A 25902-nucleotide genomic window follows, 5' to 3' on the forward strand; every position below is an offset into this window, starting at 1 on the left:
AGAGCAAAAAAAAACCCTCTTTCCATGCTCTTGGCACAATTCTCTTCCCCCTCCCCTGCCATCAATTGCCTGTAGGCTCACGACTACCTGATTGTTCAGTCCCTTTCCACGCAAAGAACCTGCATCAGCATTAATTAGTTCACATAATGTGGATTAGAGCCCATGTAAATGTCTCTGTATTTATTTTTCAGTCTCTTTCTTGGAAGAAAAAAAAAACCCACCAATTAAAACCAGCAGAAGACTGGGATATCTCCTTCAACACCTGCTCTTCAAAATAAGGTTAGATGTTTGTTCTTTTCCTATTTTCAGTGCAGTGGTTATCATTTATTACATACTCCTTACTGAGCACTGTCTTTGTGTTCTGCATTAGGGTTTTGACAGTTCTGGCACCTATCTGTTTGGGCAAGTTGCACTACCTTGGATTTAGTAATGGATTACAAGTATTTCTTGTATTTATTCTCTCTATGTAATTACAAAATACAAACATTGTAGCATAAAAATAGAGGGGAAAAAAACCCCAGAGCTCTATTATACAACAACAGTATGGGTCAGATAAATTCTCAAGTATTTTTATAACCATTATCAACTAGGCATTATAAATTACTATGCTTTAAGGCAAATGGCTCATTCTGGGCTAGGTTATTCTTGAATGCAATCTGGCACGGGGAAGTTCTTCTGAAGTTCCCCTGACAATTTTCTCAACAGACAGAAATATCCGGAATGTCCATTCCAGTCTCTATCTTGAACAGGTTCATTTTACGTAGTCCACAAGGGTCTTAACTTGTTTCCAAGTAAACAGACAAACTGATTAAACATCACAGCCCACACAACATTATTGTATGCTCTGATCTCCTCTTCTGAGTTTTTCCCTGAACAACTTCTTGTAACTCACCAACTTAATAGGTCGAATTGACATGATGGTTTTACTAGATCCTCCCCAGTCAAAGAAACATTTGTATTTTCCTTTCTCCAGTACGTATTGCTCTCCACAGAAGTATTTCTGCTGATAGGCGACCCACCTGGAGAATGACACAAAAATGCCATATCCGCTATATCAGAGCTCACATTTCATGATAAGCATTCCACATCGCCCCTGTTGTTTCTTTAAGCTTCTAGCACTGTTGAGTTTTGTCTTTGCACCGTCAGTTAATACTGCACACACATCTCTGTCAACAGACATTGCAGGCGGTCTAATTCACCTTCATTATTTATTGCAATGGTGCTGTTTATTTTCCTCCTGGACTTCACACATGGACACCAAAAGTTAGCCAAGCCCACCCCGTAGGCTCTACCGGCTCGAACCTGGTACTCTTCCACACTTGTTGGTTTAAACTACTGCTTTGAGTTTAAGTACTTCTCTGAAAAGTATTTTTTAGAGGGGACTTTTTGCAAGGGCCTGTAGTGACAGGACAAGGGGTAATGGGTTTAAATTGAAAGTGGGGAGGTTTAGACTGGATATCAGGAAGAACTTCTTCCTGGAGAGGGTGGGGAGGCAATGGAACAGGTTGCCCAGAGAAGCTGTGGATGGCCCATCCCTGGGAGTGCTCAAGGCCAGGCTGGATGAGGCTTTGAGCAACCTGGTCTAGTGGAAGGTGTCCCTGCCCATGGCAGGGGGGTTGGAACTAGATGGTCTTTAAGGTCCCTTCCAGCCCAAATCATTCTGTGATTCTATGATTTTAATTTTCAGTTCCAGCAACCTGACTTTATTATGAATATGGCACAGCTCATCCTTTCTACACAGGCTCCATCTGTCCCCAAAAGGTACCCCAATCCTTAACATACCTAAAATCCCACTTTCAGTATTAATGCCAAAGATCCTGTATCCTGAAACCACAATCTGTGTGACCTTTGGAGGGACATCACAAGCTTTCTCTAGTAACAAGAATCAAGGCGTAGGCATGAGATTTAGAGAAAACTAACATTTTTTTTTCCCTTCCTTTTACCAAGCGCACCGAAGGAAACACTGTTCTCCCCCAAATGTTTACCACCTGTACCATGTGAAATATATTCTGTGAAAAGATGCATCCAAACCCAACTGTGCACAAAACCACTTAACGCTTCCATCCATGTATTTCAGTAGACTTACACTCCACTTCTGACAAGAATCGACCTCGTCTCTGGGCCAAATCCAGCCTGCTCCAAATCCGGGATTTCTTCATTGGTGATGTCTAATGCTTTCCCGTCTTCATCATCGGACTGAAAAAGTGCCACTGATGACTCTATGAAATCCTAAGAGGCAGCACAGGAGTTAGAAGGCAGGTCATCACAGCTCAGCACACAACGTAAAACGTTTTGGAAAGGAGCTGTAGCCTAAAGATAGCACTTTATAAAGCAGTGAAGGGGCTTAGTTCCCTTGTGCGGCTCTGCATGGAATATTCTGGCAATGAAGTGCCTCGCTGGAAGCCTGGTAATACGATACGGCCTTTAGTGGTTTCCACTGAAGAGAAGAAGAACCTGCTACCCCTGAGCACCATCCTTTCCTCCACAAGGATGACTGAGAGCGCAAAGATGACTGCATGGGAAAGAGAGGGCTGGGGATTTAGCATCTACCTTCTGGCAGCTTCACAAATGACTACTCCAAGCATTACTGTGACTGCAGTCTTTCACATCAAGCTCTCCTTACTCATACCTTCCCAGGGATAAGGCAATAAGCACGGAGAGGAAAAGACTGGGCAAGATCACCTTTCCAGCACAAGGGGTTTGTTGGTTTTGGATACATCCTTTGTGTGACTTATCACTACAGCTGTAACATAAATCCCATGTGCCACTGTTGCGTTCTCTCAGGCAGCCGCGTGTCACTGCGTTACGCTTTCAGCTAGTATACGTGTTTGACCAGATTACTTGCAGAGCTTCAGAATATTTGAATTTGTGTCTCAAATCCCCAACTTTTTAAACCACTTGGTGATTTTAAACACACAGTTCGGTCACCGCTTGGGGAAATGGAAAACAACAAGCCATTCACTTTCTTCCTTCAACGTCTAACAAATAACACGAATTCAATTCAATTTCATGTTCCTGAAACATTCAGCAAAGTGGTAATAAGTTGAAAATAAGTGCGTCTTGCAAACAAGAGAAAAGGCTATCAAGCCAATGCAGGAGCCAATGCAGATTCACAGACGTGAGGACAGCATCACGAGAAATATTATGCAAAACACTTGCTGCTGTACCACTTAGAAGCTACCAACCAGACAGCAGTATGCTGAAAGGCTACACTGAGAAAACAATGACCTACAACAATCAAAAACCACTTAGAAATTAAGGCCAGGCCAAGCAGGCAGCCATTCATCTGACCAAACAGGCTCTTCAGAGGACACCCTGTCTTTGTACATGATTCAATCACAATGAATTATGAAAACCAAGTTTAGAATGAGCATGATGTGGCTCAACCTCTCTACACTGTTTACAGGACACTGAAAAGTAATGGAACCATTCCAGCAGTCAAACTGGTTTTCCTACTACACTGACCAGCTCCTTTCATCTATTTAAAAAGTTGCTACTACTTCAGGTATACACTAGAAATTAAATGGCCAGGTCTGCTAAAATCATCATGAACAACTATTTTTTAGAAAAAATAATTTTAGTGCAGTTTTAGTGTAAATGAAAACCAGCCACCCTTAACAGTCCTAAAGCAAGGACTTGGTAAGAGTTCCTGAAAACCCATGAAAACATTAGTGGGGAGCTCTAAAGGCAACACAGTCTGTGGCCACTGAAGGAGCCTTAAACTTCGCTCTTTCCCCGATCACAACAGCCACGGGCAAACCCCAGCTTCGCAGATTCTCACACCTGACATGGCAGAAGAGAAGCAAACGCAGCTGCCCCCTCAAGCCAGCACACAATACAAATTGCTCTCCTGCATTTGACTCCAATGCATCCAAAATTGAGGCTGAGAACAGAACTGGCAACATGCTGGAAAATGCAATTCTACAAGAGCTTTCCATCTCTTCTTTCAAAACGGTCCCCAACTCCCCACATTAGAGCTTGTGACTGTTCACAGCAGAAATACATACGACAGACAAAAGCAGAAAGCTCTTGCAGGATCCCTACATGCATGTAGGTCTTCACCGCATACATGGGTGGGGAGGGGTGACTCACAACAATCCCTCTTTTGTGTGTAATGTCTAACCTTTCTGATTTGTCAGGAAATGAAATTCATGCCCAGCTCGACTACAGTCACTGCTATGTGTACAGAAACACGGGGCGGATTTTCCTAGCGCTAATAAGCTCTGGTGGAACCTGTCGTGGTGCAGAAGCACCTGAACAGCTTTGCATAGACTAAGCCGCACTGGCAGAGCTGGCTCCGACGCAGGCTAACAAGGCCCGCCGTACCCAGCCCGACTCTCCACAGAGCCATTTACGTGCTTCTGTACCACGCTCCTGCTTTGGGAGCACGGCACACAGACACTTGATCCGACTCTGCCTGGAGCTGACATGGGTACACAGGGCTCATCAGCTTCAGCTTCTTGAGCCAGGCTAAACTGTTTTCAGGTCTGGGCTGGCCTTAAAGCCAGCACACTCAAGGTCACGTGGTGTCATGCCCGAGTGAAAAAAGAAAGGTCTGGCTGGACCGGCAGCTATATGAGACCACACTGGCCCGTATGCGTGAAGAGCAGGGTCAGTGCCCAGCCCCATTACCTACCTAAGCTGAACATCAATAACGTGACTTGGCTACATTTCACAAAATCCTTAATCTTCTAACAGAGGCTCTTGAATTCATCTGACTAAACCAGGGTTTCTAGGGAAGAGCAAGAAAGATCTGGTAATCCAGGAACACCCCCCCAGAGTCTGAAACCATCGCAAACTTCATCGTGCTCCTCGACAGAGTACACTCGCTGTGCGATGAGGGGCCTTAAGCACACAGAACTAGTTTTGGATTTTTGCCCAGGTCCCCTTGAAAACAAGAGTTTGGTACTCAAATGTTTTTAAAACCCTGATCCTAAGGTATTGCATACAGAATCACGAAGGGAGCAGACGGCAAGCCTGAACACTGACCTACGGATTGCACACCAGAGAAGAGCCAAACAGCAAAATGCCAGTGCCATTAGTCCTTTTATTAGCAACTAGCTTATTGCCTTCAGCCACCCTACAACTTGAGGAAAGGTACTACCTGCCCTTTTGTTACCAACACTTACAGATTGATTTATATTCATACACCAATTTGAATCAGGTATGTTGATAGAGGAGTGCAAATGCTGCACGTTTTTAAGATGTTAATGACCTGAGCACCCCGACTGTTCCAGGCCTGAGTCAAACGAAATGCATGAGTGGAAGGTCATCCCTGCCAGGCATGCGCAGAATTCTAAGCTTGTAATTATGTCCTTTGCCAAGAGGAAGATTTTAAAATGTCAATTTAAGCTACTCAAGGATCCTATATAGAGCTTGAAAAGAAAGAAAAACTAAGATTAGTCAGTAATTGAAAAGGATTCTATGCAATCTGAATGAGGAGTAAGAACAAAATTTGTATTTTTCTCAGAATCCTGAAAATAAATTATTTAGACAGGGACATTTTTCTTCAATTCAGTTTATTTGCCTATCATCTTTATTTTAAGTTAGGTAATAGATTCTGGTTATAAATACAGATTCTTCTAGGTGCCTTTCATAAAAATCAAAGCTGCAAATTGTAAATTTAAACATGGCCTTTCTGGGTTGACGTTAACTTTCCCCCTCCCCTCCCTTCTTTAAATAATGACTGTTGAGACAAGTTTGCTCTAAAAGCCTATCCTCAAACTTCACAAAATTCCTGGCTCAGGAATATCACATGTCCTCAGATGAGGAGATGAGTAATCTGAGCATACAAAACTGAGTAATCTCAGAGTGAACAATCTAATTCTCAAAAGGAGCCACTCTTTGCAGCTGTATTTAAAGCTCACAGAGTTCCTATTATAATAAAAAGTCCTCAAAACCCAAACAAACAAAAAAAACCCAAACCAAAGGAAATGATAAAGATGTTCCAATCCCATGTTTCCCCATCACTAAAAAGTCTAACTTTGATTCCGATACTGGACTCTGCTTTAGTTTTTATTATTATTTCATCTTTGCTCCCACTAAACACATTTTACTAGCAGGGATTTTTTTCACCATCATTGTTTTTGCTGCCAAAATTTTCTGGCACAAAAATCACAGAGACAGAGGGTAATGCTGTTTTAAGGCTCGCGACAGCTGCTGTGTTGAAAAGCTATTTTTATTTTAATAAAGAGCTACACTGTACACTTACACATGTTAAACTTTTAAGAAAATTCTGTTCTAGAGATGCAAACAGCTTGAAGGGCAGAAGTGAGATACTTGGAAAATCCGGCAGGGAAACCAGGAATTCTGCACGATACATCCTTTGTATGAACTTACAAAGGTTATTTAGAACCTGTTTCTGGCTTTACAATGTGTACGCTGCAGTCTACATTTCAGCAAGCAGGAAAAGAATGAGAGTGAACTTGGGCAAAAGACGGAGTGACCAAAACCAAGACGGCCGTGCCATATACGAAGAATAACCTTCCTCTTTATGTACGGAACTGTGCATAATTTGTGTGAGATTTATAAAAGGACTTACGGCCTGAAGGAACCGGAAAGACAGGAGGGCACTGTCAGTTCCTCCCCATGAGTGTCTGTCTTCATAATCTCCCTCCTCCAGCAAGTACTGACGGCCTTTGTAGCGTTCCTTATCATAGGCAACCCACCTACAGCAACCACGCAACAAAGGAGAAATCAGTAGAAGCAGAACAGCTGCACACATGACTTTCCATAAGAAACAAAAGGGGAGGAGAACATCCTACGAACACTGAGCTGAGTATCTCGGACTCGGCTAACAAACAAAGCAATGCTTGTTTGAAATCACAACAGGCATCCATGAAGTGTCCTTTGTGGATCAAAATCCCACCATGTGATTCTCCAACAACACTTTGTTTGTGTAACAATTCTCCGTGCACCTCCTCTCAGTCAGCCATGTTCCCAACGCCAATATTCCCTACTACGGAGTCTAGTGTGAATCTAGGGGCCAAAACACTGTAAGCTACCAACTGTCAATGAGAAAAACCAAACAGTAGATCTCATCAGTGTTAACAAATGATGAGATTCAACTCTTCCTGGAGCTGGTGAGAAAAAGAATGGATTTCAGCCAAACAAAATTTTACCTGCTTATATGGTTTCCTGCTCTAATCAACAAACATTTCTATGAATAGACAAGTGAACTGAATATATACAATATACTGCATAGGGAATATATTTTAGCACTGAGGGAACAAAACTTCTTAAAGTATTTTGAACAAATAGGGAAGGCTCAATTAAAAGAAGACTTTCCACATCAACTTTGAAAGCTCTACTGGAATTGAATTTGAAAAAGTGCTTCCCTCTCCTCCTTCCTTCCTTGCAAGCATTCCTTTCATTAAAACTTCCTCGTAAGTATTAGAACTGCTGTACGAGTTCTGTCAGCATTGAAATCTGGCTGGCAGGGATAGCTTAACTTTTAGTACCATTTGGTTGACATTAACTCAGCTGTTTAAGTAACCGCAGCATTAAAAATAAAAGCCACCACAACAGACAGAAGGATGATTTTTAATAATTTGAGGCTTCCCAGATAGCTAATACATAATGTATTTATGAACAGATTATTTGAGTATTCACAATGAAGTTTATTTTTCATTTAGTGCTTGTAAGATTCTGACAACAGCCAGAAAGGATGTATGTTACTGATTCTTTATACTGAAGTATTAACATTGCAGTTCTCTAAGAAAAAGAGGAAGTTTCTGAAAACTATTTTATTGCTAGGCTCGTCGGCAGAAGCAACCATCCTGCGTGCTTTCAAACAGTCCTGTCCTGTTGGGTCCTGGGAGAGGCTGAAAGAACAATGTGTGGGGTTGGCAGCTCTTTAGAACAGCTGGCGCTGAGCCCACCTCGTGAGCCATCCACCTAAGGGCTGTGTTACAGGGCCCTTTTTGTGCATGCCTGTGTGTATGACAGAGAGGGGCAGGACAACAGAGAACCATCTCTCAACAAATCAGGCCTCAACAAAGGAAAATAAGGAGGGATTCTTAACTCCAGATAAGGTGGAACTGGTGGCAAAGGAAAACAATTAAGAAAATAAAACAATTTATAGATTTCAGAGGCATTTCAGTGACAAACTGAAGACTGACCACTCCTACCTAAGGTCATTTCATTAAATTGAGAGTATCAGAAATACAGAGCGATGTAAAGTGGAGCTCTGTGTGAATACTGTCGTTAAGGAATAAAGTGGCCTAGTTTATTGAATCAAAATAGTAAATCCCGACTTTACATCTCACACTCAGTTTTACTTTCCTATATTCCCTTAGGTAGGCCATACAGAGAGGTTGCTTTATCCCAGGCTGACAAGAGAAATACATATTCCTTTCTTCTCAAAATATTCTACCAGTGAGATTCTAATCACTACTTGGCATTTCCTGGCATTTAGTTATGTTTTCCTATTTTAAAGTAAATAAACACAAAAGTGAAATACACTTACACTCCACCAATTACACGTATTGATCCAATTTCCCGAAACTCCTCTTCACTGCGAAACAGAACTGGGACAGAACTGATGTTTTCTGAAAACTCTTTGGACCATCCTTCGAAGTGGGTTTTCTCATATATTATTAGCTAGAAAACATGATGTTGAACAATGTCTTGAGTGTGCCCTGAACAGTAATGCAAATCTGGGGGTGTGTACTGCTATAGTATGTGGAAGACACCCTTTTTTCCCCCTCCACCAAGCTACCACTATGAAGAAAATTCAGGGTTGCATCCTGCAGCTCTTGTGATTTTTGAGTGCCCTGGAAGCTGAAGAGACCCTATTTGGATTTAGATAGGCTTGTCAGGCTATTTGCAGGCACTGACACAGAAGGATACTTACACAATCCTATATAGATAATTGCACTCTGCAGCTATATGGCTTGATTTATCCAGCGATACTGTGCCTGGGCAGTGTTTATTAGCTTGCAGTGAACCCTACCTCATCCCAGCTAGACACACAGAGCTGAACTCTTCAAAACTAGACAAAAGGTCTTTCTCTGTACTTTGCTGGAATTATTTCAGTGACTGCAGTTAATACACACCCTCCGGCTTCCTCATCTGCCAAACCACACAGATCAGTTATTCATAGTATTAATATTTATTGCAACATTTGTTAGAAAAACTCCCGAGTCTTGCATGTATTTGTATAATTAAAAGGTACCTAAAGCATTAGCATTTTTGTGTAGAGCTAGAAAAAGGAAGGAAAAGGAGCAGTAAGTCTGGATTAGCTTTCTGCACTTCAGATCACAAAAGGGTAGCAGTCTCAACTCATGACTCTTGTATTGGGATCGGGTATAGGCAGGAAGGGTCCTATTCCTGCCCCCCGTTGCTCCCCACCCCTCTTTTTTTTTTTTTTTTTTTTAAACTGGTGTGTTAAATGGGAAAATCTCTCCTGACCCCTTTCCATTGCAGTGACTGATGCCTCAGTCAGGAAGACTGATTTTATGTTGTCAAAGCTTTTACAATTCTTCTACAGCAAATTTATATTCTCCTAACAAGTCAAAAACAAACTACTACTACTTTTACATCTCATGAAGCGCAGTAAGGAAGTGGATTTGACAGCATTAGTGACTATTCCTTCAGCAGCAAACACTGAACGCTCAAACATCACATACCCAACAAAAAGAAAACAGCCTCAATAAATGTTTTGTATTTCACATGTGATCATATTTTAGTCTCGCTGTCCTCAGTGCCTCAGTGCTTACCTTGACATTCATTGGCATCTGTACCTTCAGTCCACCCTAAAAAAGGTGAGAGTAAGAAAAGGTTTACATAAACTCTAAAAGTTATGCTTTGACACATATTTTTCAGTACTATTTGAGCATGCAGACTTTGTGATTATATTCACCATTTTCAGTGTCGGCCAAATCAAAAACCAGTTTAAATACCCTATTAATTCATAAAGGCCAGGGACACTATAAACCTGACCTACAAACAAAATCAGCAGGGAAACCCTGTAGGAGTGCAAGCAATTTTAAAATACTCCTTTGTTGCCTATCAGCACTCCAAAGCAATCATTTACTATGTGGTTTTTCACTCATTTCCATTTATCAATTTTAAAAATGTAACATTTAAAGTTGTGTTGTATATATTTCCAGTTTCTTAAGGACAAATGATGCAACCCTACGAAACTATACACACCAGAAGAGACAGAAAATATAGGCTGACATATTCATGTATTTGCTCTTTGATCATAGACAACAAATGCATTTTCTCTGGAACTGTTGGCAAATTACGTTCTGTGGGGCAATGAAACACCTGCCTCCTGTGAGCAACTAAAAATGCAGCTGATAGGTCTTATTCCTTTGTGGCTTTTAAACTCTCTTTCTGTAGAGCTGCTGTGTATATGGTAGAATAGTGTGTTCTACCTTTCCACATCTCTCTGATATCCAGACCTATGTGCTGTCTCTCTATCAGAAGAAAAATTAGCTGCACCACCCTGAGCAGACAGTAGCTGTACCATTAAAAAAGAAAACCAACAACTTCTGAAGAGCTTTTTAAGTTAATGAATTGGTGTTGGTTATGATACAATCACGAATCCTCCAGTTTTGTCTAATTTGTTGTCCACTCGACAACTGCAGCTCCCCAGGAAGATGTCCTAGTGAATTCGGTGCTCCCTCTGACTACGTGCTCTCACTTGGGCAGATGCAGGAGCCCAGGAAGCCCTGGAATGAGCGACTGCCATGCCATTACAAGACTGCAAATGCACTGTGGTGCGAGAGAAGTGTTACATGTGTAAGGATTACCTCAAAAAGGATGTTAGAGCCTAAGTTACCTTTAGATCAAAACACTGGGGGAAGCAGTTGTAGGAAGAGGAAGGCACACAACTTGTTAGGGAACTGGCAAGTCCTCACCATTTTTAAGGGACGCAGAGATTTCACGTCTGCTGAGGGAATTTCAGATAGTGAATCGCTTTCTTCCAAAACCTTCATCTCTCCCTTGTAATTAAAGTCTGAATAAGCAAGCCATCTATAACAGCAATGATAAAGGACTTATTATTCTCAACAGATACATTACAAATACAGTGATCCTATTAAAATTGTTTTTCTTTTTGCACTCATCAGAGCTAGACAATGTGTTTTAGATACTGCCAGCACATCACAATTATGCTCTATTTAAATGCACTGGCAACATCCACACTAAGATGATCTCCGATACTTTTTCTCACTCCCAGCTAAACATGAATGTAAGAGCAGAAAATCACCAGTTTGTTAATTTACTTTAAGAAGCCAGTTTGTTGCACTACGAGTATACAAAACCAGTGCCAGTATTGAGGGATGAGATGCTCGCAACGCATTTTACTAGGATTCCCACCTAAGGAATTAAAAGGCTTCTAACATCAATCTCACTCTGTTTTTTTCAGTGGAAATTATTAAAATGGGATAATTCATAACACTCCTTTGGAAAGCAGGCTATCATAATTTTGACATGAAGATTAAAAATGCTGACATTCCTTCAGACTGTTTTAAATCAGAAAGCAAGCTGAATTCTAGAAGTTGGACACAGGGTTAGTAGATCAAATATGGAAGAATAGAAGAAGAGGCATCGAGCCGTATGGAAAATTACTTTCTTAACATTACATGCACAGACTATAAGCAGTTAAAAGTTAGACTAAGTTCTACCAAAACTAAGACAAAACTTAGTTTTTAATTCCTTCACCACCTCAAGTTTCGCTCATATACTGTGAGATTGTGGGAAGGAAGGCTTGGCTCACACGGAAAGGCAAACTCCAGACTCTTAACAGTATAGCTAATGTCATTCTGCAATGACTTATGAGAAGTGGCACAGAATTCCCCGACTTCAGGAACTGTGAAGTGCTGGCCATTTACCCAGGAAGCAGACTATCCTTCTTGGTACAGGAAATGATGGTCTATTGATGTGGGGCCTGTAGTGCATTGCATCACCTCTCTGCAGAAAGTCAGGATACAGCTGTAGCTTGAGGAATGCTTGGATGATATAATACTCATTTTCAGGCATTCAGCCACCGTGTTATAACAGGGTGGGTGACTAGGGACAGTATCTATTCTCCAATGAACTAACAGCTAATTATAGCTGAACTGCTTCTTCTATTTATAAAGATACTCAAAAGACGGAATTATAGAACACTTCTGCCAGGAAGTAGGGGAAAATGCCTTAAAAGATTGGGTCCCACTGCTACGAGCCCAGGTAGCACAACGCTGAAGTGCAGAGCTGGGAATATCTAGTGTATATTAACTGTTTTCTAGCAGAACCCCACAATACTGTTCCTATCACCGACTGGCTTTCGGCCCATGATGTTATGCTCTCTGCTGGCAAAATCCTATTGACAAGGTTCAGTACTCACACTCCTGACTTGACATGTATATAAGGGTTTTTCTCAACATCCAATTCTTCTAAATTGGCAACTGCACTCTGTATGCAGACAGAAAGTCCTCCTGTGCTGGTTCCCAGGCAGAACTCTACCTCTGGTATGCCACAGTCCTGCGGAAACAAATCAAAGGGTAAGGCTTACCCGTGCTTGCAGCATCTGCCGCATCGCAGCAGGGGAAGGTCCTGTAACCTTTTCTTCTTTCTCCCCTGTCTTCTCATCCTTCTAATCTAACTCCAGGCTTTGTACAATGGAAGGTGTTTGCTTTTTTAAATGAAGACTGGATTTTTAGAAAATCTAAGGGAAGTAGGTTTCCGACTAACTTTCAAAGAAAAACAATGCAATTATGCCTGTTTGGCTAACTTCAAAAAGCTCAGTTTAAATATTCATTAAGTAAAGGATTTGATAGTATGTACTAGTAGACAAACCATGCATGTAATACTGCAGACTTCCATTTTAAACACATATATAACACATGCTTAACTCACACTTTCCAGAAATGACTATTACTCTCCCTGCACCCCCCAATAATTAGGTTCTGTTATGCATCCAACTACAGTTTCAAGCCATAGGAGTTCAATTTTCTGTCATCTTAAATCTACAGCATTTTAGACAAAGAAAGAAAAAGAACAGTCCTGTAAAGTATTTGTTAAGTATGCACTCCAGCAATTTTTCTGTTACTATGGGGCAACAAACCTCTGTTACCCTATTGAAGGTTTTTACTGATAGATACCATGCTGGAGAACAACTTGTTCAACACATGATCTCTAGAATTTGTATTTTACTGGATCACATTAATTTAATATTTATATAAATTGCAATGCAAATACTTTCTTCCCCAGCATTCAAACACATCATGAATCAACATGCATCTTCTACAAGGCAGTGCATTACAGAACAGCCTTCCTGTTAGGGTGAAATGGGGCTCAAATGCTTAGAGTTTGTTCAGGTGTAGCTGAAAACATTCAGTTCTCACTGATAACTTCACAGCACCCTTCCCCCTATCCTTCTGACCCAAGGGCCCACTTGCACTACACCAAAGGGCTTGGACAGCATAAAGAGAACCCAGACGTCCTACACGTGGCTGGAGGAAGATGCCCTTTGCATGTGCACGAGAGAAGAGGGATGAGAAGCTGGACCTGAGGGTGGCCTCAGCTGAAGCACCTCGTTAGCAGATTTGCTGAAGATCCAGGCAGGGTCACATCATTACAGAGAACCCACAAGGCCTGTGGCTTCTGCCAGACCCGAATGGCAGAACACAAGAGCTTGCAGAGAAAGCCAGCATCAGGGCACAAAGCTCTTTAAGTTACAGCACCTCATCTGATGACGACGCCTGCACGCTTTCCCTTTTCACCTAGCATGAATGGAGCTTTCAAACAATGGGGTAACATCCCACCCAGAAACACACCTCCCCTTGGTTAGCTGAGTTCTCTCCGGAGTTATTTAACTGTCAGCAATAAATGTGGCAGTAATAATAGATGAACTTAAGGATATTATTTCACTTTCCTCATGAGACCTGAAGTAACACATTATACTGTTTTGGCAACTCTCCCTCATGCACAATTGTGCTTCCTCTGTATTGTAACTTGCAAACAATGCACATTATTAATTTTCAGAACAAACCCCACAGTACTAGAATTTTTATTTTTGGAAGAGCAAAAGCAGGAAAAATATGAAAAAAAGACTTTCTAGTGCAATGCTACTTGATGGCAAAGTGCTAAGGAACACCATTCCCCAATTCAACACTTAAGAAAAACTTGAAGTTTATTTTTCTGCCCCTAATAATACCCGATGTATGAGAAGGCTGAAATCTGTGAATCCAACAATAAAGCTTGACATGGAAAATCAGAAGTTGTACCTGTTAAGAACTCCAAAAATAATCATACTAGACTCTTAATCGTTTCACATGAATTCTGAAACAAAGTACCTACCAGACTAGACAAGTGGCAAAATAAGGTACCTTTGCCTGCGGGCTCAGACAGAATATGAGACGGAATATGTTTAATTTTAATTCATCAGGAGGTTGTATTTTTATTTATTTGAAGGTTGGAAAAAGCCAGTCTGTTTTCTCTTTTCAAGTTTGCTTTCCTGACACTGAAGCTCACGAGGCAAGCTGCACCTCAAAAGATGAAGAAGGTACCAGGTCTCCAAAGGGTAGGCAGAGCATAAGCATTCATACTAAAATCTCTCCCATTTATCACCACCCCTCTCCAGCCAGATTCTGACAGTCAAAAAACTCTGGTCATTATGACGACATTTTTGTATGTACTAGACTGAGTCCACAAAGTCCTTTCATAAAGTGTCACATAGTAAACTGAGGTCTTCATCAAAAGAAATTCAAATAGTTATTTTTAAAAGTAATAACGTGTTTTATTTTCCAAGCGAATTTAAAAAAAAAATCACAAATATACATTTTCACTTAAATATTGAGTTCAATTTACACATATTAATTCACGGAATGCAGCAAATGGTAAAATTTAGTATTATTGTATGAGATGTACACTATGTATTTGCAGATGCACACTCAAGTACTATGTCACTAATTTATGTAATTTAAGCATGTAAACTTTAGCTTGGTAAGCATTGGCCCTGGCATGTTCATATCTGCCTGAGCATATTTAATAAGCATCACTACTTTCAGAGGCTTCTTTAAAAGTCCTCATAAAGCCACCATCTTTAGAAACAAAATGAAAACCACACAAATATGATAGCATTCAGGCTGAGGACGAGATCCTTCCTCTGAAGCCCTTTCATTTGCAAGGCGTCAAGATTTTCAAATAAGACACCCACATGCAAAAACTATAACCACAGCGTTTCAAGGCCAAACCCAAAACTGGAAAGCTTCCTCCCTATAGCCCCCAGCCCTGCCACGCCATTCACAGGCAGTCAAAACTCATGACATATTCATTATTCTACTGACATCCCAGGCAAAAACAGAACAAAAAGCATGGCAAACAGATCAGGTAGCTGTGTTCATTTCCAAAGATAATATACAACCAGCAAATGCTTAGGTAGGTCACAGCCTCCAGGCATCCCACTCCGTCTCCCTTTAATCTGTGGTACTCTCCTCCTACCTCCACACTGTCATCCTGGAGTGCCTGTGCTTCCCTCATGGTCTTTTGGGAGCAGAGTTGTTTACAAAGCACAGGGAATACTCATGCTAGCTCGCAGGGAACAGACACTTCCAAAACAACAACGTGCCCCTCATCAGAAGTGTTAAGGCTTCTTCTCAAGAGGGTTAAGGAGACACTCAAGACCTCAGCATTAAATATTACTCTTTGATGGCATCTCTGACATTTTTCTAGTCTGATCAAGAGCTCCATCATAAGTGAGACACCCAGAGCTTTCAACCTCCTCAAGGTGGTCTTGGCTATTTACCCTTCTTCTGGATCTAGGGTTGCAGCACTAACAGCACCAGCAGCACTAAAGAATTTCAGGACTGTTAGATATTCTCCTTGGAGCTGCAAGCTGTGGTGACTGAACTGATCAAAACAGCCTATTTAAATGAGGTAGCCTTTTATATCAACAACAAGACAAAAGAATGACTAAACTCTGCCTTCTTAAGCTAAATGCCAGAACAATGACGGCAGAAGAGTCTATTGAAAACCAGGCCTAATTAGTTCTGGTATTCACATGATTGCTTTTTAATACAGTCTAGACATGCCATCTTACTTTTGATATTGTCCTTAGGACATGTCAGCTTCTGCAACATTTCTTTATTTTAAATCTTCCTCTCTGTTCGTCCTCCAGCTTTTTTTTACCCATTCAGAACTCCTTCTCCCACTTTTCCAGCTCTGTACCACTCTTGCTACCACCCACCACCCCCAAACCAAACTACAGAACTCAACAGGGCTGGGACTAAAATAAAATAATGTTAATGAAATTAATGATTGCTGTCCTGTAAATACCGACTAGCAAATGAGACAACCTGAAGCTGCTGGGTGTCTTCCTATGGTATCTGACAAAGTAGTCATTGCTTGAATTAGTAACTTCTTTTCACCTAGCAAAACACACAAACAAAAGAGACATCCTTCATGCAATACTGTGAACATTCCCACTGCAAAGAGCTTCACTTAAGGGGAGACCACAAGGAATCCAGTTATTCCCTGTGCAACCATCCCATAGTCAGATTATAAACTGCTGCTTCACTTCTCTTGTCACCTTGCAAAATAGTGGTTTACAAGATTACACCAGAATGGAAGCATCAGCAACTATTCCTAGCTCTTGTTTTTGGGAAAGTAACATTTAGCACACTCTTTGGACTTCCAGAAAAAGCCCTCCAATTCTGTAAGACCATGTATGCATTTGCATTAGACCAGAGAACTGACTTGGCTAAACAAGATTGCACTGTAGAAGCTGCATTGAACCTGCGTGTGCAGGCAGAGTTTGCTAACCTAGGCTCATGTTGACTTGCCTTAGTGGAATTCAGACTCCCCATTACTTCAAATAGGTCTTAGTTGTACTGGTTGCATGATCTGTCCCTTTGGGATCTTTTTTCCCCCCTCCTAAGTTCCTTCAAATTAAACACACATGGATACATTAGTGTGTATCCACAGTAAGTCAAGCCACAGGCTAACCACAAAGCCAACAGAACCTTTGCCTTTTGTGGAGGCTTGAAGCCAAATCAGAGGACGAAGCTACTGGCAAACTGCTTCTAAGCAAACTAACATCTGCCAGTAAAAAATAAAAATAATATTAAATGTACCTCCTACAGTTTCTTTAGTAAACATCTGCTTTTCTCTTCTTGGCAAGCCATTTTGTTCTCAAATATTTAGCCAATTTTTCAAATCTGCTAACTCAAGGCATCTGAGCAGCCATTAAACAAGCACCCTAAAAAGCCACTTGAATCAGAAGACAAGCCAGACAGCCTGGACACACAGCCAGTGTGTCCAAACTGGGCAGGAGAAAAGCCACTGAACTACCCAGCCTGTTAAAACAGATCACATACACATGAGCTGCCTGAAAAAGGAAACGGCTATGTGTCAATTAAAAACAATGCCTATATTATTGACAAAAAATAAATGAGGTAGCACTTTGGCCACCTGCCTTCCCAAAGTTATGCCACAACAGCTGAAGTACAACCAAAAAAGGAGGGACGCTTTCACGAATCAAGGTTTAGAGATGCAAACCAGGCTCAGTGAGTTCTACGCCCACACTAGCTCCATACTGCCCTACGGACTAACAGCAAAAGTCCTCCCAGCCAACCATACCTCAGCTGGAGGTTTAAGTTACACGAGAAACAGAATTGGTTACTGAGCTAGTGTACTGTAACAAAGCTTTCCATCCGTGTTCCCTACAAATGAACCGCATACTGGAAGGACACCACCACTCAAACCTACTTACAAAGACTTTTATCAAACATGATGAAGCCAACCACAGTGTCTTTCCTATCTAAGGGTTTTCTTTGATACCCAAGACACACCCAGTTTCCCATGGCTTCAGACCATACTTCCACATGTTATTGTGGTATTTCTTTAATTACTGAGCTGCCTTCCACATTACTGATCAATGCCCATATTCCATATTGGTCAAACACTTTTAATTTGTTTAGCTCAAATAAGTGTTAACTTCCTTGTTCACACCCTTACCCTGCCTCTTTTGAATGCATTTATTGTGAAGTCTTTAAGAGAATGAAAAAGCATTTCTAATTGTGGACTGGGTTTGCGTGGCAAGGATTTGATGGTGGGTGGACTACAGGGTTGGATTCTGTGAAAAGTTGCTAGAAGCTTCCCCTACATCTGGTAGGGCCAACGCCAGCTGGCTCCAAGATGGACCCAGCGCTGGCCAAGGCCGGGCCCAAGCCCATCAGCAGCCCTCACTCATACAACACCTCTGTGACAACATGTTTAAGAAGGCAAAAAAAACCCCAAAACCCAGAAGAAGAGATTTTAACTGAGGGAAAGAAGAGAGAGAGATGCGAGAGGAACAACTCTGCAGACACGCAAGGTCAGTGGAGAAGGAGGGGGAGGAAGTGCTCCAGGAGCTGGAGCTGAGATTCCCCGGCAGCCGATGGTGAGGCTGGCTGTGCCCCTGCAGCCATGGAGGGTCACAGGGGAGCACAGACAGCCTGCATCCCGGGGAGGACCCCATCCCTGAGCAGGGGGATGCCCAAAGGAGGCTGTGACCCCGTGGGAAGCCCGTGCTGGAGCAGGGTCCTGGCAGGACCTGTGGCCCCACGGAATGAGGAGCCCAAGCTGGAGCAGGTTTGCTGGTGGGACTTGTGACCCTGTGGGAAGCGCAGGCTGGAGCAGTTTGTGAAGAACTGCAGCCTGTGGGAAGGACCCACATTGGAGAAGTTGGTGGAGGACTGTCACCCATTGGAGGGAGCCCAGGCTGGAGGAGGGGCAGAGTGTGAGGATCCTCCCCTGAGCAGGAAGGAGCGGCAGAGACAGTGTGTGATGGACTGACCACGACCCTCATTCCCTGTCCCTCTGCTGTGCTTGAGGGGAGGAGCTAGAGAAAATCGTGAGTGAAGTTGAGCCTGAGAAGAAGGGAGGGGTGGGGGAACGTGTTTTAAGATTTGGTTTTAGTCTGATTTTGATTGATGATAGAATTAATTTTTTCCCCAAGCTGAGACTGTTTGGCCCACGACAATAATTGCTGAATGATCCCTCCCTGCCCTTATCTCAACCCCCGAGCTTGTTATTGTATTTTCTCTCCTCTGTCCAGCTGAGGAGGGGAGTGATAGAGCAGCTTGCTGGGCACCTGGCCTCCAGCCAAGGTTAACCCACCACAAACAGTAATACCATTATGCCCCTGTACTGATGACAAGAAGGTTATCAGTTTTAGACTTCTATACCAGCAGAGAACAAAGAAAAACCACTTTCAGAAAAACTTTCACATTGGGACACTAATGATAACTTACTCCCAATAAAGGGCCATTGCCCTATGAATAACTGGAATGTTATTCTAAACAACAAGAGCACGAAGTATTAAATCACAAGATCTGGTAAATATATTCTGCATTCACTGAATAACAATGGATGCATTGTATTTAGTTTTAGGCATTTGATTCCTATCTTTTCAACAAAAGCCTTTTAAAAACTTCTGTCTGTATGCAGAGCCAGATGCTGTAGGTGTACCACTTGTCCACGTGGAACCTCTCTGGATGGCACAAATCTGTAGAGGGAGCGACAGTAATTTTTGGAGGCTATGCTGTACGAATGGGACTGGAAACCCAACTAACAACTTCTGAAACAGAAGCCATACAGACACAGCAGACAGTTTAAGCTTAAGACAAACACTCTTTTGAAAAATAGGAATTGATTCCATTTAATTTCAATGAACCGGACAGGTGTATATCTAAAAGGAGGGGAGACATTGTGTCAGATAAAGGTGGTGGCAAAGAAAGATAATCTACCTGCTCATTACCTTCAGGAAGCAAGGGAAATTTAGAGCAGCAGAACCCCTGGTATTTATCTTGGAGGTGAAAAAATGTGATTCATAGCAAACACAGCTTATACACATTGTTCATTACTAGTAATACACCACTACTGCCAACATAAATCGATTATGTATGTATTAACGAAGTCTATACCTTTGTTACATGTTTGATTGAACCAACTGTGAGGTTTCTCCGACGATGTTTCACGCCTGGAAGATCCCAAAGATGATCCAGCACAGTCTCTCCTTCTTCTAGTACATATTTCCGACCCTGGAACTTTGGTTTCTCATAAAAAATCCAACTGTAATAATGATATCACGAACTGAGTTGTGGCTGTTAGGTAAGACAGCACATTTTCTGGAAAAGTTAGTAATGAGCTGGTTCTTATTAGTCTAACTATCAGATCTTTCTTATGCTGTCCCTCAGTAGTCACATTCACTTTAGATAAATACAGGGCCCTTGTACTTCTGTGCTTTTGAAGTAAAATACACAGTTCTCCTCCAGGATGTAGCCTAACATAACTGAAAATAGTAACTGTAGAAAAACACGGCTAAAACACAGTGTAAACAAAAAGCCTTATTTTACCAGAACAATTGTATTAATTGACACATCAAAACATGCCCTGTTCAGGCAGATACTACGCAAATATAAAAATGCACATACTAGCAATGGCATTCGGTATTTCTCAGGACATGAAAAAAATGTATGCAAAACCAAACAAGCCTGCCTCAAAACTGGCTAAGTGTGACATGCATTTTTACTGTGGCTGACAGTCAGAAACACTCACTGTAGGCACCACCAATTAAATTCCAATGCAACAACTGACACAGTCCCAGCCCCAGCTTCCCGATGCAAACCAAGAAACGCTGGCAAAATCTACCTTAAAGGTACTTGTATATCCTTCTGCATCCATATTACTCTGAATGCTACATTACAAACAGCAGCTGAGATTGTTCATTCTGTGGTTCTTTTGCAACAGCTACTGTATAATGACACTGAACCGTAAAAAAAGACACTTCCTTTGGCATACACAAGCTTCTAGTGAGGATTATAGCTGTACTGTCTCAGCACGTCAGGCAAGCAGTCTAAACTTACTTGCAGTTCTATTAGAAACTCTCTGTTTGAAGCTACTTCCCAGGAGAAACAATACATTTTTATTTTGTACTGAAGCATCTGAAGCCTTGTTTCATGCTTTTTTTCACTGGTATCAGTCTAATTACAAAGAAAGACAAAGATACTTTTGCAGATCAGACGTGTGTCATAAATAAAAGAAATGAAAATACAAGAGAACCACATGTAGTCTTTTGGAAAGTCTCTATTTAAATATGACCTGGATTTCTTACCATCCTCTAATTATCCTAAGTAATGCTCCGACGGGAAAGATCCAGGACGTGGTATCTAGCACATCAGAATGAACTTCTTGTTTACTTCTGTCACCATAAACATCACAAATAATAATCTGAAACAACATACAATGCGTATGAATGAGGGCCCATTTCACCAATACAGTGTAGACTGTTAATTTTTGCTTGGAATAAAACCTCTTTCACTTGCTGCCCACTCAACTGATCTGCTACACATTTTCTTCTTTTGTGAAACCACTACTGAGCTAAACCAGCAGTTACTTACAGAAATACAGTAAAATTACTAGTGGCAGGATTTTTAATAACATCTCATTATCAGCATGTGCAACATATGCAACATTAAAAGACCAAAAACCAGACTAACAATTTCAGATGACTTCCACTCAAAAATTTTGGTATAAAAAGTTATTCCATATATCAAATTCAACTATGTGACACAAATTTGCTTACCTTTCCCGGTCTTGGATTGTATTTGAGACTTGCCCTGTCAATAAGGTTCTGAAATTAAAAGGACATGAAAAACAACTGTTAACATCTACAACAGTAGCACAAAGGACAGACAGATTATTCTGGGTCCACTATTCCTACAAACGTATGCAACTGTCACTAGCAGAAAACAACCAAGATTTGTTTCACTGTCATTCAGAGTTGGTGTAAATACTCTGACAGAATCAAACAATCCACAGAAAACATCAAGTGCTGGGAAAGGAATGACTATTATGGAATTTAACTTCTGGATATGTATTACCCTTTCCCAGCCAACAATAAACTGCATGTCTTAACAGCGGCAGAACCAAACAGACCTCTAACACAGACTTATTTCCAACATCATAGAAAGACTTTCTTCTTCAGCTACTCATTTGGCCTATGCAGCATTTTCAACTTCTAAATCTTGGAATAACTGTTTCCATACCCACATCTGCCATTGCTTTAAATAAACTAAAAAAAGAAATGTAATCTACCAAAGCAGTTATACTACTTATTTGCTACCTGACATACAATTTGTAGAAAAGACTGTGATGAAACAATCAAATAGCCCAGTAAGCAGATACTTAATTTTTTTTGGACAATACAGCTCTAGTAATCTCAGAAGTTCAAGAAATGAAAGAACAATTTTCATACAAAAGGCGATTTCATCCTCTCAGGTTGAAATGTCCGTAAGATGGTTAAGTCTGTTTTGCTATTATACAGACTTGCTATTATGCACATTTTCCTATTGTATTTTCTGTTCACATCTTCTGTTTTACACCTAAGTCACTTCCATCTATGTGCTGAACCAAGAAGACTGTGTTTTAAAAATAGGGTCTTTTTTTTTTTAGAAGACTTTTTTTCTATTTAACTATGATCTTAAACAGCCTCATTACTTTAATTTATGATAAAAGAATTAACCTTAGGAAGGGAGGAAGGAGAATAGAGAGACAGCAGTTTTGAATCTGGGCCAATCACTTTGATTATTAATATTACATGACATGACAACTTACTGCTGACAATTCCCCCAGTTTTGGCATGGTGTTGTCTTGAAACCAGTGACTCTTTGGTTGCAACATGTCCTGGAGAATGCTTCCAAACCTGGTCCCTTTCTCAGAGGAGCACTTGCTGGCAGATTTCAAATACTGGTAGTAGACACTTGTAGGAGGACACTTTAGAGCAGCATCAGCTTTCTGTGAGACTGGCTTGCATGGCGTTTGACTGGGAGAAGCTGCATCTGGGAACAGCTCTGGTTGCTCCTTAGAGACAAGTTGTTCTTTTAAAAAAGGTGATTGTTCAGGAAACAAAGATCGACTTTGATCGTTTGATTGAGGGGTGGTTTTTAAATTCCCTGTCCACTGACTGGAAAGACATTCGTCTTCTCTCTCAATGCCAAGCGTATTCTCTTCATATGATGATTCTTCCTCCTCCTCGTCCCCCACTCCTTCCTCCTCATCCCCTTCACTGAACCGAGTAGTAAACTGTAAGCGCTCAGACACCGACTGGAGAAGGGACAGCACAGAGGTGTGGTCAGTGTTATCTTTAGATGACCCACTAGGCCAGCCTTCTGGCGAGATGTCTGTGGAAAGCAAGTCTTCTTGGGAGCTGTCATCTTCATATATTGGAGACAAAGAGAAAGGATATACTCTGTAGCGCTTGGCCTCCACGCTCAGAAATGACTCTGAACCATGGCTATCCGTTGTTTCACTCAACCTGCTATCCTTCCCATAAAGACAGGCTTGCTCACGTCTATTCTTTGTTCTCTCACACGTTAGATGATCTCTGTTATCTGAGGGCAGAACAGAAGAAGAAAGTGAACCAGTCTGGATATCATCAGTTGAGACAGATTTGTTCTCAGTCTGAAGGGCACCTTCATAAATTATAGTAAAAGAACTGTTTTCCCACTGTTCAATTAGTGGAGAAAAGGCCAAAGGATCTGCTGATGCCTTCATATCATCACTACAGTCCAGACCGTTTTCTTCAAGCTGATCGTTTCTCTTCATGTCTTGATACTTCATTTGTACCTGCTTCAGATTCTCATTACTTTGGGCAAAGATTGCATTGAAGAAGTTTTTCTCTTCGTTATCCTCTCCAATAACAGACAATTCAGGTACAGCAAACTGCATATTTAATCCAGTATTAACCTCTTCTACCTCACTTGCCCCTTCTGCTAGCTCCTCTTCACTCTGCGCTGCCTCTGGATTTTCCAAGGGGGCTGGTACTTGTGCAGGCGCTTCTGCAGACTCTCTTCCACAGTGTTCATATGGACTGTCCTCTGCTCTGCTTTCCAGAGAACCCCCATGACTGCTTTTGTCTTTGGATTCACTCTGCATGCTGGTACATTCTTCATCAGGCATAAAAGATGACAAATTAACATTTACAGCTGGCAGCAATGTGTGCTCTGGCATTTTTGTATCATGGCATGAATCTTTCAACTGCAATGACAGAAGCATCTCTTCAGTCACAGTAGCATCTCTGTGTATTAAACCTAAAGATCCATCAGATTTTCTACCAGTTGCTGATACTCCAGCTCTGCCACACAACTCTGCTGCAGGCAGATGTTCGCACACCTTTCTAGCACGTGTCTCTCTGGCTGGTGTCGTAAGATCCGATTCTGGCCTTGCTGAACTACCAGTGGGTAGAAAAACGCTTTTTTGACATGTAAATGCATTATTTGGTATTTCACCTCTCTGGGGGCAATCTATGCCATTTTCCATACCATTTGGAAGTAAAGGAGGACCTGAGCAATCTGCCTTTTCACCGTTGACAGCTACACTCTGAGTTTCTGCCCTCTCTGTTGGTTCCTGTATTTCAGCAGGTAACTTCATATCCAGTTTTACAATATTTGGGTTTTCAGCCTTAGGCTCAATCTTTTCAGAAGCCCTTTTACTCTCACTGCCTTGCCACTGATTGGATGCCAGTTTTTGTTTGGCTGAGTTAATGACTTCATCAATAATTTCTTTTGCTTTTAGTGCTAGTGCACTATGTAGGTCAATTTTATCAGGCATGCAAGATAGTATCTTTTCATCTTGATTAATTGTACCCACTGTTTCATTTCCTGTAAATGAAGCTGAGCCTCCTCCACTGCTCTCATTAAAATGTTTTAATGACTGCACAGCTGACTGCATTTCTTTTGCTTCTGGCTGTACAGTTCCAGCTTTCTGATCAATTAGAATATCTGTATTTATTAAACCATCCTTGCTCCCACAAAGCTGGCAGACACAGATGGCTTGTTTTGCTATTATTTCTTCTATAGCCAAGTGTAAAACTGAGTCCACTATTTCCTCAGCCTTTTTAAACAAAACAGCAGCATCTTGGAATTTAGCATGGTCTTGTCCCTTCACATCAATATCTTCCCGCACTTTCTCAGGACAGGACTCATTTGGCTCTGCAGGTGCAGCAGCTGTTGGATCATTTGACATAGAAGAAGCGTGGTTACCACAATTCACCTGTCCCACAGGATTTCTGCACACGGTCTCAGTACAGGCCAATTCAGATGTCGTTTCCAAAGATTTCCACGGACAGATGGGTGACGGCACTGCCTCTGCCACGCCAGCTCTGTCACTGGAGGAATTACTGTTGCCCTGAGCAACTTGCAATCTTTCCAAGGCAGAACCAGAAAGGTTGGAGGCTTCTCTGGATCCCAGAACAGGTGAGGAGGGTCTGGGGATGCAAACATCCCCCACAACTGCTCCAGCAGCAGAACGATCAAGCATAGCTGGAGTAAGCTCAGGTTCCAGAGAACCAGCTGGGCACAAAGCTCTCGGGTCCCCTGACCAAAGTGGCACCTTGGTCATTCCCTCCACAGGGATTCTTGTAGACTCAACAGCTGGAACAATAAAGCTGTCCTGCTCAGAAGCAGCAGACCATCTAGCAATCTGGCCATTTTCAGAGTTAGGGGCAGGAGAAAGCATTTTTCCTCGGTTGTCAGCTGAAGGATCAAGTACTGTGGGCGATATCCTAGGCTTATTGTTGTTTTGCTTGGAAGAAAAATTAATATGCCTATCTTCAGAAACAGGTGGAAATTCAGAAATGTCTCTATCAACTTTTTTTCCACAGATGAAACCAGAACGGTTGGTCGAAGGTCTTCCTCCATATCTCAAGGCAGAATGAGAAACCTCCAGATTTTTTTGTTCTGAGACAGAAATAGGAGAGGTGCAATCTTTACACTCAGAAGGAACAGCAGCAAACTTAGCCATACCAGTCTTGTTGATTTTAGAAGCAGAAGATATACAATTATCTGTCCTGTCAATGGTGATTAAAGGGCAAGGTGCAGGCTTTGCTGTATTATCTTCTGCGAGTATAACTAACGCCTTGGCAGGAAT

At 41.6% G+C, this 25902-nt stretch overlaps 1 protein-coding gene across 1 annotated transcript in view; it reads right to left on the reverse strand.

Moving 5' to 3' along the window:
• CRYBG3 (beta-gamma crystallin domain containing 3) overlaps positions 1-25902 on the reverse strand; it is a gene marked incomplete at its 5' end in the record, with an annotated part of 64359 nt that overhangs the window by 21918 nt on the left and 16539 nt on the right. The window contains 11 exons of the mRNA XM_010158853.1: positions 893-1019; positions 2087-2229; positions 6542-6668; positions 8468-8601; positions 9720-9755; positions 10869-10983; positions 12338-12474; positions 19899-20046; positions 21089-21204; positions 21560-21607; positions 22591-25712. Coding sequence (XP_010157155.1) covers positions 893-1019; positions 2087-2229; positions 6542-6668; positions 8468-8601; positions 9720-9755; positions 10869-10983; positions 12338-12474; positions 19899-20046; positions 21089-21204; positions 21560-21607; positions 22591-25712 — 4253 coding nt within the window. The remainder of the gene's footprint in view (positions 1-892; positions 1020-2086; positions 2230-6541; positions 6669-8467; positions 8602-9719; positions 9756-10868; positions 10984-12337; positions 12475-19898; positions 20047-21088; positions 21205-21559; positions 21608-22590; positions 25713-25902) is intronic.

Source organism: Eurypyga helias, unplaced genomic scaffold (assembly GCF_000690775.1).
Source record: "Eurypyga helias isolate BGI_N326 unplaced genomic scaffold, ASM69077v1 scaffold9219, whole genome shotgun sequence".
NCBI lineage: Eukaryota > Metazoa > Chordata > Aves > Eurypygiformes > Eurypygidae > Eurypyga > Eurypyga helias.